Source organism: Coregonus lavaretus (assembly GCF_964263955.1).
Source record: "Coregonus lavaretus genome assembly, chromosome: 31".
NCBI classification, from domain to species: domain Eukaryota; kingdom Metazoa; phylum Chordata; class Actinopteri; order Salmoniformes; family Salmonidae; genus Coregonus; species Coregonus lavaretus.
The window spans coordinates 39,640,925-39,655,507 of NC_140018.1; the positions used below are offsets into that span (position 1 = coordinate 39,640,925).

The following is a 14,583-nucleotide window of genomic DNA, read 5'->3' on the forward strand; positions in this document are numbered from 1 at the left end:
ATGATTAGCACAAATATAAATGGGCAACCCCTATGCTTCAGCCTATTTGATTATAGCCAGTATGCTGCATGAGTTAGGCTACAGCTGATAATGCTTTTTGCTAAATAACACACCAGCCTGATAATATGGACCAGTATGTGGACCAATGTATATTTTAGGCGGTGTCAGCATCAATTTATTTTCATTCATTTTGGAGTACAAAAGTCACCAGAACTGACTTTCTCACAGTCGTTCAGTTGTGGTTGGGATATATTGACCAAATTATCAAGAAAGTTTTGGATGTATTTTCCCTACAACATTTACCAGAAACAAGCATTTCACAGTTATATATTTAAAAATCTCCAGGGGGAGCATGCCCCCGGACCCCCCTGGAAGGGTGTTGACCCCCCCAATATGCAACACAAAGTTACACCCTTGGCTGCTGGGGTTACTGCTGTGATGAGGGGGGATGCCATGCACGCATGCACAGAAGCCACTGCCCAAACGGGCACTTATTTGGAGTGACTTGTGCACATGTTATATATATATATATATATATATATATATATATATATATATATATATATATATATATATATATACTGTCTAGACTGTATACAAGCATATATTACTACATATCACCGTATATATGTTGCCATTGTCTTCCAGCGCCACCACGTCGACTGATGCAGCTGTGCAGGCTGAAGATCCGCCAGCAAGTTGGAATCCACAGACTGAGGTGCATCAACAAACTGCCCCTCCCACCACGACTGATCAAGTACCTCAACCATGAAGCGCGCAACCAAGAAGAGTTTTGTGAATACTAATGTGTAAAATCATAGTCAAAGTAAGAGACGACAGAGGGAATATAGCACAAAATCGCTTCACATATTCAGTGTTTTTAGTGTGATATTTGAGCAAAGCTAGAGTTCACAATTAAACTTTAAGACCAGACTAAGGTAGACTTATCAAAGTTGGTAAGTGTATGTGCTTGCACTTCACTTCAGACAAACTCCTCATGAGGGTGCCAAATGACTTCACAGAGGACTGATCCATGGATGAAGTTCTGTTGACACCTCCATCCCTCTTGCCCTCTGGCATTGGACTGAACTAATACTGTACCACATAACCCAATCTAGTGCATTATTCATGCAATGTACTGTCCATGTTATGATGGCTCACATTTTACCACATATAATAATCTACAAAGTTATCTATTATCTTGGATTGTTGTCAAATTAGACTATGATCATTCATTGGATTGTGAATTATCACAAACATCCATATGGTAGAGGCAGCTGTTTTAGTCTTGAAACAGGTCTTAGAAGCAAGCTATTCTGTATCCATGACTAAAAACTGCATTGTTCAGTATTATAAACCTAGTATATAATTGCAAAACCTGTCAAGGCAACATAAGCTACTTACAAACAATGTTGATTGACAGATGAACACACAAGCACAGCCCGCCTTTTCTGTAGAATTCATCACTTCTAGCACAGTGGTCCACTCTGTCCAAACTGAGGAACGCCACAGAAGATTACTTTGTTAGCACCTCAGTCTCTCTTTAATAGCTCACAGCTAATTTCAACTGAGTAGCGGCAACTCAAAGGCATAGAGCAGGTGGATCTTTTGAGAAGTGTGTCTTACTCTAACCTAAGACAATATGCTATTTAAAAAAAACATACGCTTTGATTTATTGTTTGTAAATCCTGCTCTATGATTTTCCCCAGTGAATTTTGCAGATGGTTGTATTGGCTAGATTGAGGTGACATTGCTGTTGTTTGGTGTTACTTGAGTGTAAAAAATATCTATCAATTCAAAGTTCACATTTATATGTATGGATTGTTATGTGCAAAATCCTAATTATGCTGCACTAAAGGTAAATGTAGAAATGACAATTATTTTTATGACAAGTCATCTTTGAGCTATAATACAGCCTTCCTTCATCTTCATACCCCAAATAATTGTTGTTGTTGTTTGCACTGCACCTCTTTCCCATTTTCCTAAAATGAAAATTCCACCACTTTTCAGCCTCATATTTAGCACAGTTTCTACATTCTGAAGATTAAAAGATAAGAAGAACGTGTAATTTGATGAATTGCCCTTTATTAAGATATCATAGTTAAAACTGTTTTAGAAACCATAAAAGTAGGCTATAACACCATTTTCTGAAGGAGGTCACTCTCAATAAAAAGGTATCACACAGTAGGCTTTCATGGGGTACTAATACAACCATGCTCCTCCTTTGAGCATAGGTATAATTCACTAACAACATCAGCCTTGTCAAGAATTGGCATATCTGTCTAGTACAATTTCGAAATGAAAAATGATTATGCACACCCAGATGGGCAAAATACGTCGCTGAATTACAGGTTTCTTTTATCGCTTTGGTACTATTTTCACAAGTATGTGGTACATTTTCACAAGTATGTGGTACATTTTCACAAGTATGTGGTACATTTTGACAACTCTTTGTACAAAACCCCAAACTGGTCACACTTGTAACACAGCCGGTCTTTCATTCATAACCTGTCATTGTGCATTCATTTGGATTGTAAACATCTCTCACCACACAACCATTGATTCAAAATAGAAGTTTATTCTGAAATGTAATGAGAACATTGGTTTAATCACCAAAACACAACTTGATATCTTTTCAATTCGTTGTTTTAACTCCCAGTTAATTCAATAGCAAACAATGCAAGATACGTGTTTCAAATTGCCTTTAGAAGAGCTGAAAGTAATATGCTACAGTATTGTAAATTACGGTAGATTACATAGTTTTCACATTAGGCAATACACTTACATTACCCAACAAAATTAAAAGAAAATCTATAATTTCCATAATATCTATCCAACGTGTAATTAAAGGTGTGATCAATGAAGACCCCTTGACTTTTTCCACATTTTGTTATGTGGTGGCCGAACGATGCTGCGATGATGTGTTGATAAGAAATCCGCTGACACTGTACTTTGATTATAAAGGTTTATTATATCAAAGATTTCAGCATCAATTTACAGACTTCTGCAGAATCTGGAGAGCAACAAACCCAATCTCAAATATGATCACTCTCCCCGTCCCTTTGTTCAAACATGGTATATATCCTATGTAACATAAGATGGCGTGTTTGAATAGACCAATCCCTGGCCTCCACATATCCCAATGTCCACTGTTTTAGGGGGCCCCTATAGTAATACTTTCCAGATGTTTCAGAAAAAAAGAGCAAAGTTCATTTAACCAACAATATGAAAACCTCAGCCAAAGCTATTAATGTTCAGATACTAGATATTTCCCCCCTTCGAGACTAATTAAGTCTCGAAAAGAAAAATAATAGGATTATGACAAATCTTGTGTAACTTTAGCAATAAAACCAAGTTTATGGAGTGTGAACACATTTTTATGGAGTGTAAGAGCGAAAACCTGTCTGGCAGCTTTCTTTCCAAATATCCATCAATCAATCAAGACAGTAAAATTCTCTCACAGCCCCTCTGCCTCAGTACTCCAGATCAATTTATAAATTTTTATCAATGCATTTTAAGCTATGGTGCAATCGAATACACATGAAAGCCTCAGAAAACAAAATACAATCAAAAAATGTCCACATTCAGGCTGGGCGACCCATCGGACCCTCCTGTGGATTCTCTCTGTCCCTGCCTAGACCCAATATCCCTAAGCGTCAAAGAAAAAACCAAAACATCTGAGGTCCCCACATGTACCCAACAACAGAAAACATAATTATTCAAAACATTTATACAGAAAGAATATGACACAAATTATGTACAGTGGGGAAAAAAAGTATTTAGTCAGCCACCAATTGTGCAAGTTCTCCCACTTAAAAAGATGAGAGGCCTGTAATTTTCATCATAGGTACACGTCAACTATGACAGACAAATTGAGAAAAGAAAATCCAGAAAATCACATTGTAGGATTTTTAATGAATTTATTTGCAAATTATGGTGGAAAATAAGTATTTGGTCACCTACAAACAAGCAAGATTTCTGGCTCTCACAGACCTGTAACTTCTTCTTTAAGAGGCTCCTCTGTCCTCCACTCGTTACCTGTATTAATGGCACCTGTTTGAACTTGTTATCAGTATAAAAGACACCTATCCACAACCTCAAACAGTCACACTCCAAACTCCACTATGGCCAAGACCAAAGAGCTGTCAAAGGACACCAGAAACAACATTGTAGACCTGCACCAGGCAGGGAAGACTGAATCTGCAATAGGTAAGCAGCTTGGTTTGAAGAAATCAACTGTGGGAGCAATTATTAGGAAATGGAAGACATACAAGACCACTGATAATCTCCCTCGACTGGGGCTCCACGCAAAATCTCACCCTGTGGGGTCAAAATGATCACAAGAACGGTGAGCAAAAATCCCAGAACCACACGGGGGGACCTAGTGAATGACCTGCAGAGAGCTGGGACCAAAGTAACAAAGCCTACCATCAGTAACACACTACGCCGCCAGGGACTCAAATCCTGCAGTGCCAGATGTGTCCCCGTGCTTAAGCCAGTACATGTCCAGGCCCGTCTGAAGTTTGCTAGAGTGCATTTGGATGATCCAGAAGAGGATTGGGAGAATGTCATATGGTCAGATGAAACCAAAATAGAACTTTTTGGTAAAAACTCAACTCGTCGTGTTTGGAGGACAAAGAATGCTGAGTTGCATCCAAAGAACACCATACCTACTGTGAAGCATGGGGGTGGAAACATCATGCTTTGGGGCTGTTTTTCTGCAAAGGGACCAGGACGACTGATCCGTGTAAAGGAAAGAATGAATGGGGCCAAGTATCGTGAGATTTTGAGTGAAAACCTCCTTCCATCAGCAAGGGCATTGAAGATGAAACGTGGCTGGGTCTTTCAGCATGACAATGATCCCAAACACACCGCCCGGGCAACGAAGGAGTGGCTTCGTAAGAAGCATTTCAAGGTCCTGGAGTGGCCTAGCCAGTCTCCAGATCTCAACCCCATAGAAAATCTTTGGAGGGAGTTGAAAGTCCGTGTTGCCCAGCGACAGCCCCAAAACATCACTGCTCTAGAGGAGATCTGCATGGAGGAATGGGCCAAAATACCAGCAACAGTGTGTGAAAACCTTGTGAAGACTTACAGATAACGTTTGACCTGTGTCATTGCCAACAAAGGGTATATAACAAAGTATTGAGAAACTTTTGTTATTGACCAAATACTTATTTTCCACCATAATTTGCAAATAAATTCATTAAAAATCCTACAATGTGATTTTCTGGATTTTCTTTTCTCAATTTGTCTGTCATAGTTGACGTGTACCTATGATGAAAATTACAGGCCTCTCTCATCTTTTTAAGTGGGAGAACTTGCACAATTGGTGGCTGACTAAATACTTTTTTCCCCCACTGTATTACACATGCAAATATGTCTATATCTATCATTGCAGACCCTGGAATGTAGTCCACTACACTGCAGCTCCTCAGCAGTGTCGACTTTCAATGCAACGTCGAACATTTCCACACCGTCCTTGTTCAACTTCCTCCAGTCCATTCATATTGTCCATGTTTGAGTATTTGAATCCCACTCTACACATTCCCCATATGCTTCTGGAAGAAAAGAAAACACCAACCAGTATCTTTTGCAAAGCAACACATGAAAATTAAAACATCAATATCAAAAAGAATATATAAAAATGATATATAAAAATGAATCACATTCCATTTCCCCCCTTTGATTCATAAGAAAACACTAAATATCACAAAAATATGCAAAGAAATATGAAAATTATTGCATAATCAGATATTCAAAATTTCCTAGAGTTACTCCAACCCTAGTTTTCGTAACGTTTTGGTCTGACTTTTTTCAAATTAGTGCAAAATCAATTTAACTGATTTATCCACAAAACTCTTTCCCATTATCTGAGGATATTCGATCGGGAAGTCCCCACCTGCTTATGACTTCTTTACACAAAAACTTGGCAACCGACTGAGCGTCTTTTCGCTTGGTTGGACATGCCTCCGGCCATCGTGAAAATCTATCCACAACCACCAGCATGTATCTTTTCCCCAACTGGTTTTATGATATCAACAAAGTCGATAACCAACTCACGCATAGGACCTCTCGGTGTTGTAATGTAACCAGGAAGAACAGTCACACCTCTGCGAACATTATTTTTCAGACAGATTGTGCACCTGCCTATGACATAGTCAACCTGTTCAAGCAAATATGGTGCACAAAAACCATACTCCTTTGTGATCTTTCTCCTAACCTCCCCCTTGCAACATGAGCTAACCACTCCTGAATCATCAGACCTAATAGGTCTAGAGGCGCTACTATCAACCCCTCATGGTTTCTCCAAAGACCCATCGCATCTTCGACGGCACCTCAGTCTAGCCATAACTGTTTGTCAATCGTAGAAGCAGCTTCCTGCATCAAAATCACATCCTTAAGCGTAATTTTGTCTTCCAAGTCCACTCCATGAGTGACCAGAAAAACCTTGCCCAGTTTGTTTGCTCCTGTGACGGCTTTTGCAGCTTCATCAGCAGCTTTGTTCCCTTGTGTGACTTTTGACACATCTGTTTTATGAGCTGCACACTTAGCTATCGCTATCTCTTTAGGCTTCATCATAGCATGCAACAGTTTCATTATTTGCGCATGATGTTGTATCGGAGAACCATCCGTTTTCTTAAACCCTCAACCTTTCCACACTGCTCCAAACAAATTACATACACCATGTGCATATGCAGAATCAGTATATATCGTCACTCGCTTTCCTTCTGCTAACAAACACGCTTCTGTTAGCCCCACAAGTTCAGCAAGTTGTGCGGACGCAGGCTGTGGTATTACTTCAGCCTTTTCAACAACAAATCCAGTTCCTTTCTTTAACTACTGCATAGCCAGCACACTATTTATCTCCCACACGATAACAAGACCCATCAGTCCAATACTCCAGTTCTGCCTCACGTAATGGAAGGGCTTGCAAATCTGATCTAAGCCTCAAGTATTTCTCTGCTTCTTGAACACAATCATGTGGCTCACCATCCTCTGAAGTTGGCAAATTCTCGGCTGGATTCACCGTATCACACCTAACTAGGGTGACATCTTCCTGCTCTAAGAGCCTATGATAGTCTCTGAGCCTAGGCATAGTCAATGTATATTTCCATAGTTCAGAAGATTTCTGAGACTATGATGGGTAAGAAATGTTACTGGGTAACCCATCGTAACAGATGATGCTTTGTCATACATTAAATATACTCCCACCATTGCTCTGTAGCACAGTGGTAGCCCTAGTTCTACTTCTGAATAGGCAGTAGAGTAGTAGGAAATAGGTTGAGGATTCGTCCCTGTACCTGTCGGCTGACATAGAACTGCACAAGCATATTTACCTCCAGTAGAAGTAGACACATATAGCAAGACATTCTTAGAGTAGTCTGGTAGTGTGAGTGCTGGTGCCTCTTGTAACCTCTGTTTGATCATTTCAAATGCTACAAGGCCTTCCTGTGTCCAGGAAAGATTGCTATGGAGTTGACCATTCCCAGTATCTTTAACCATAGCTCTCAAAGGTAACCGTTTCTTTTGGCACTTCTACCAGACTGCCGTCTGGCGTACATTTTATTGTACAATTCAATCTACACAATGCATTTCTTCCCAACAATGCAATAGGTGTATGTTCCGATACCAGTATGGGTATTGTAGTTTTCTGATTTTTATAGCAGAGCTCAATTGGTTCCGTAAGAGGAATGAGCTGTTTCACTCCCTCAAATCCGATTGTGCGAATCAGTTGATTGGACATAGGGAGATGTGTAGCATCTTCAGGCCGAACACAGGTGAAAGCAGCTCCGCTGTCCACCATCACTTCCAATGGTCGGTTGTTTACTTTCACCTCAATTGTTGGGTTTTTTTCCGGTCCTGATGCTACCAGCTGACACCCCCCTTTCGGATCTTCTGGGCACCTCTAGAATCCTGGCTCCGGGCCCCTATAACGGTTCACCGGTCCTCCAAATGATCTTGACTGGCCCCTGTATCTTCCTCTGAAATTTCCTCTGGTGTTTGCTCCTGGCCCATTAAACTCACGGGCAAAGTGACCAACCTGTCCACTATTATAACACACTTCTGAAGATTGCTGGAAGTATGGCTTAAATCTTCCTCCTCTTCCTCTTCCTAAGCCTTCTCGTCCTCTTCCTCTCCAATTCTGTGTCTGTCCAGAAACTGGCTATGGATATGAAACAACTGGTCCCACTAGTGATGGCTGGGACAATTGCGGTTGGACCTGGTTCGGTTGAAGCTGTAGCAGTGATTGTTGATTTTGTGAACACTGATTCTGCATAACCAAAGCCTGTTACTTCTCCGTCTTTTTATTCTCCACAAGTTGTATTTGATTGAGTTTTCTGAGAATTTCTTGGTCTTGTTCTTTCTGGTTGTGTTCCTTTTTCCTGTATAGATCCACTTGATGGGCTATAGGATCTGTATCGACACCTTTTGCCATGCTTCCAAGTCCAACCACCTCTGCCAGTTTGCTCCTTACTGGTGAGGGCAGCCCCATCTGCAATTTAGCTTGCAAAATTGACTGCTCTATTTGACTCACATCTGGATCATTTCCGGTAATATTTCTCCACACTTGATGAGCTCTTGACACATAGGCTCTCGGATTTTCTTGTTGTCCTAGTGGGTCAATCAGAATGTTGTCAGGATGCACATTTGTTGGAAACGTATCTTTCAGTGCTCTCCACAGCCGATTTCTACTTGCAGCTAACAACTCAGGATCATTCACCGCAGTCCCCATATATCGATTAAGTCCAGCTCTCTGAAAAATGTATTCCATACCTGGAATCCCAAGGAGATTAGCCAAAAGTCTCTTAATGTCTCCTATGGCAGACTGTGTTCCCACCGTAATTTCTTCCAACTTTGAAATTCAAGGATATGTTCCATCCTGAAGAGTAGGCAGCTTCTCAAGCATATCTTTTAAAAAAAATGTAAATGTTTTAGTCATTTAGCAGACGCTCTTATCCAGAGCAACTTACAGTTAGTGAATGCATACGTTTTTTTTTTTTCATACTGGCCCCCCATGGGAAACGAACCCACATCCCTGCCGGCCAAACCCTCCCCTACCTTGGACAACGCTGGACCAATTGTGGGCCGCCCACGGGTCTCCCGGTTGCGGCCGGCTGCGACAGAGCCTGGACTTGAACCAGGATCTCTAGTGGCACAGCTAGCACTGCGATGCAGTGCCTTAGACCACTGTGCCACTCGGGAGCTTATCTGACATATCGGTATTCTGCAAAGGCTTATACTCCAAAGGCTTATACTCCAGGTTCTGTCCTCGAATTATCACTGGCATCATCTTCTTACTTGTGCTCCTTTTTCTTGGCCGCAATGTATACCTCCTCTCCAATTTTTGGGATTCTTTTTTCAGCAGTTTTTCCTTCTGTATCTTCAGCTTCTTGAGTTGTTCTTCCAATTCTCTTACTTCTTCTAAATTATTCGCCTTATCCAAGCATGATATGCATCGATCCATATCTCTTTCTATTTATTCTGTGCTAGTCAGTGTAGGATAAAATCCTCTTGAACATGAAGCACCTTTAATCTACAAATCTTCATCGCTGTCTCCATCTTCACTTTCATTAGAGGTCGAATCTCTTGTATCCTTCTTCTTCCAACTTCCATCACCCCTTCTTTCCGCTCTGACCAACCTCCGTCTGATCACAGGGTCATATCCACCCATGATCTCTTCTGAATCACTCTGATCATCATCATCATCATCTTCAAATTCCATCCTCCTGAACCTCACTCTACCCTTAGTCTCCAGACATGTCGTTTTCTTCTTACTTTTGGAGTTTGGATTAATCTTTATGGTCGTTTCTGCTTGTCCTCTTTCTATAATTCATTCATTTTCATCTCTGATGCAATAATCACCCTCCTGAATGATCACTGGAAGCTGAAGATAGACGTCCTTAAACTCTATTTCTTCCTCGTGAGGTGGGGGTCTTTTTGCTGAATCCTTCTGTGAAAAAGGTGTATTGACTTCTGCCATTAGTTTTTCTGTTACCTTCGCCTCTTTTGCCATTTTCTCTATACCTCTGTCTCTTTTATCTTTTGTATCTTTTATCAGTTTTTGTCCCTCATTTTCAAACAACTTAAGAACACCCAGCTCTCTTTGTCTCTTTTCTTTACGTTGTTCCCCTTTTTTCCCCTTCTTTTGATCTGCCTTATATGTGGACACAAGCACTTGCATTATTTTAGTTACGTTTGAGTTAAGAGTCCCTTCCACTGGCCATGGTTGTTCAATGTCAGGCCAACGTTTATGCCATTTTCCAGATAACCTTGCAATACCATTAACTAAAGGGTTACTATTTTGTACTACATCAACAGGAGTAATTACTTTCATAGTTTTGATGTCCTTTTCCCACATTGTAACAACTCTCTTATATTCCTTTATTGTGAATTATTATTATTTTTTATTATTTTAAACTAATTAATTTGTAAACCCAAAAATACTTTAAGCTATGTTGCTTATCTTTCCCTCCTATTTTTTAAATTTTATTATTTAATTTTATTTTATTATTATTATATATTTTTTTTTCTTCTACCAATTATTGATTAGTGGCAATCTTACCACATCCGATAAAGAAAAGTAAAGGAAACTAGTCAACTTCAGAGCAATCAAAAAAGAAAGACCTGTAATCCAGCAACACTACAGCACCCACAAACCAATTGCTTAATAAGCACCCAATCACCTTAATTTTACAGAATAGTCTCAGTGCTGGATTTCCAACACAACTCTAATCAAAACAACCCATGCACAAAAAAACTTCAATGTGCAATTCTCAATCACATCAATTTATCAGTCTGTTGCCAAGTCCCTGTCAAATGGTCACAACATAAAATATTTGAGGCATACACAAACAGATAAATGCCCTTCATATATAATATCCTGTAAGGGAAAGTAAGTTTGTGGATAGAACAGTACTGGCCTTAATTGGACTGGATCCGGGACAGCACACGCTGTCGCGTGACGCACTGGTCAGCACCTCCTCTCTCTCTGTCTCCTCCTTCTCGTTTCTCACACCACAGGATAACAAAAGAAACAGACAACAATTTAGTATTTTATGTACTCACTGGGTTATTTCAACCATACAATACAGATATTAAACTATTGGAATAATCATCATATATGTTTTCTTAGTCAAGCAACAGCCGCTTAACAGACAGAATACTTTATTTGTGTGTACTCAAATCTCCCCCTTTCTTTTTTCAGCTCTAAGTCTGCGTGTCACAGCAGCTCAGTGCAGGCAGGGGAGTGGCATATTCGCTCTGTTTAACTGCAAAATCCTAGAACTCCACACATGCGCAGTTCATTTATTAGTGTGTCTTCAGAGTGAGATGAGTGCTCCCGCAAGCAATTTTTCTCTAAGTCAAACAGCAGACAGACCAGCTGTCTCTCCGTTCTTTCCAGCAAACCACATTTACCACACAGACAACAGTAACACTGAACAAAACGCACAAACCAACACAAAACATAGAACACAAATCCTACTTCGAAGTTACTTAACTTAACTTGAGTCTATTTTCTCTCTCCTCTTTCTTCACCCATTCTACTCCAATCTGCAGATTTATAGTTATTTTCTTATCCATTACAAATCCTCTCTATACAATCATAACGTCCTCCCGGCGGCTCATAGATTTTAACAAATTTGAAAATGTTCTCTCAAATGGAGACTCATAAGGTTTTAACCGTAGTTAACAGATTTCCTTACAAAAAACTAAAACCCCTGTTCTCAACCAAAACATATATATATGTATATATATATCTAACATAAAATCTTATCATAGCATTAGTCGAGCATATAACTCTCTGCACAATCCACACAGCTCAAACACAGCAGAGACATCTTTATTTGCGCACACACACTCTCTTTCTCTCACACACACATGAAAACTATTCAATCAACAAGAATGCATCCATTCATACAATTCCAAAAGCATGCTTCCGCCGCTCCTATTCCTTTATTTTCCTTCCTAAATTTGTGCTACCTTGAGTTGCAGATATTCAATGAGAGGCTACTTCGGACATATACCTCGTCAACTATATACAGAGATGTAACATACAATTGAATGTGTATTCTACAAACTCACAGTCCCTTGGAACTGACCCGAAAATTCACCTATTGACTTCCCAGGATTTGTGCCCATCTAATGATCGCCTCATTTGAGGGCTTCCGTAGATCAGCGCCGTCCTAATTAGTATACCTTTTTCCTTAGTTCCTTGTCCCTTATTCCTTCATTCTATTCCTTTTTCATTTAATTTTATTCAAGCCAAATTTCCCTTAGCCCAGTGTTATCAATTCCTTTTTTCCTTAGATCAATCTTGGTTTCATCCGACCTGAGAATCTTGTTTCTCATGGTCTGAGAGTCCTCTTGGAAGAGTATTGGTAGTTCCAAACTTCTTCCATTTAAGAATGATGGAGGCCACTGTGTTCTTGGTGACATTCAATGCTGCAGACATTTTTTGGTACCCTTCCCCAGATCTATGCCTCGACACAATCCTGTCTCGGAGCTCTACGGTCAATTCCTTCGACCTCATGGCTTGGTTTTTGCTCTGACATGCGCTGTCAACTGTGGGACCTTACATAGACAGGTGTTTGCCTTTCAAAATCATGTCAAATCAATTGAATTTACCACAGGTGCACTCCACTCAAATTGTAGAAACATCTCAAGGATGATCAATGGAAATAGGATGCACCTGAGTTCAATTTCGAGTCACATAGCAAAGGGTCTGAATATTTATCTACAGTGCCTTGAAAAAGTATTCATCCTCCTTGGTGTTTTTCCTATTTTCTTATATTACAACCTGTAATTTAAATAGATTTTTATTTGGATTTCATGTAAAGGACATACACAAAATAGTTCATTGGTGAAGTGAAATGAAACAAATAACTTATTTCAAGAAATTCAAAAAAATAAATAACAGAAAAGTGGTGCGTGCATATGTATTCACCCCCTTTGCTATGAAGCCCCTAAATAAGATCTGGTGCAGCCAATTACCTTCAGAAGTCACATAATTAGTTAAATAAAGTCCACCTTTATGCAATCTAAGTGTCACATGATCTGTCACATGATCTCAGTATATATACACCTGTTCTGAAAGGCCCCAGAGTCTGCAACACCACTAAGCAAGGGGCACACCAAGCAAGCGGCACCATGAAGACCAAGGAGCTCTCCAAACAGGTCAGGGACAAAGTTCAAAGAATATAAAAACCTGCCAAGAGAAGGCCACCCACCAACACTCACGGACCAGGCAAGGAGGGCATTCATCAGAGAGGCAACAAAGGGACCAAAGATAACCCTGAAGGAGCTGCAAAGCTCTACAGCGGAGATTGGAGTATCTGTCCATAGGACCACTTTAAGCTGTACAATCCACAGAGCTGGGATTTACGGAAGAGTGGCCAGAAAAAAGCCATTACTTAAAGAAAAAAATAAGCAAACATGTTTGGTGTTTGCCAAAAGGCATGTGGGAGACCCTGGGGGGGGGGGGGGGGGGGGTGAAAAGTTATGCACGCTTACGTTTTTTAAATCTTATTTCTTGTTGGTTTTACAAAAAAAAGTATTTTGCATCCTCAAAGTGGTAGGCAAGCTGTGTAAATCAAATGATACAAACCCCCCAAAAATCAATTTCAATTCCAGGTTGCAAGGCAACAAAATAGGAAAAATGCCAAGGGGGGTGAATACTTTCGCAACCCACTGTGAATAAGGTATTTCTGTTTTAAATTTTTTATAATGTGCAAACATTTCTAAAAACCTGTTTTCACTTTGCCATTATGGTGTACTGTGTGTAAATTGATGAGGAAAATAATGAATTTAATCAACTTTAGAATAAGGCTGTAACGTTACAAAATGTGGAAAAAGTCAAGTGGTCTGAAGACTTTCCGAATGCACTGTAGGTGTACTGTCTGCAATCAAATGTAAGAAAATAAATTAAACAAATTAAATGAATGAAAATAAAACAAAGTTTGGCACAGATTAATTTGCATCAAGCCTGCCATCAAGCATTTGGCCATAAATTCTCATCCACATCACAGTGAATGTCCTCATTGTTCATGCACCGCAGGAAAAACCTTTTGGCATTGAGAATCTAAGCTTGACAATGGTCTGCATTGATGTCGGCGCATGCCTCATCCATGGCCAGAAGGAGGGTGGCACGCTCATGGGGATGGCAATCGTACACCTTCTATCTCCATGCTGAAAAAATTTCCTCAATAGGGTTGAGCAAAAGAGAGTTTGTGGGCAGGTATATGGTCACGAATCAGTCATCCACATACATAGACACACTGGCTTTACTCAAAGCCAGTGGCATGTCGTTAGTAAAGATTGAAAAAGTAATGGGCCTAGACAGCTGCCCTGGGGAATTATGTTGGAGAGGCTTCCATTAAAGAACACCCTCTGTGTTGTGTTACACAGGTAACTCTTTATCCACAATATAGTAAGGGGTGTAAAGCCATAACACATACAGTGGGGAAAAAAAGTATTTAGTCAGCCACCAATTGTGCAAGTTCTCCCACTTAAAAAGATGAGAGAGGCCTGTCATTTTCATCATAGGTACACGTCAACTATGACAGACAAATTGAGGAAAAAAAA

At 40.0% G+C, this 14,583-nt stretch overlaps 1 protein-coding gene across 1 annotated transcript in view; it reads left to right on the forward strand.

Moving 5' to 3' along the window:
* The window catches only part of LOC311106439 (ankyrin repeat and SOCS box protein 2-like), a gene marked incomplete at both ends in the record, with an annotated part of 40,596 nt that extends 39,790 nt beyond the window's left edge, over positions 1 to 806 (forward strand). The window contains one exon of the mRNA XM_084148774.1: positions 649 to 806. Coding sequence (XP_084004900.1) covers positions 649 to 806 — 158 coding nt within the window. The remainder of the gene's footprint in view (positions 1 to 648) is intronic.
* Positions 807 to 14,583: the final 13,777 nt, after the last annotated feature.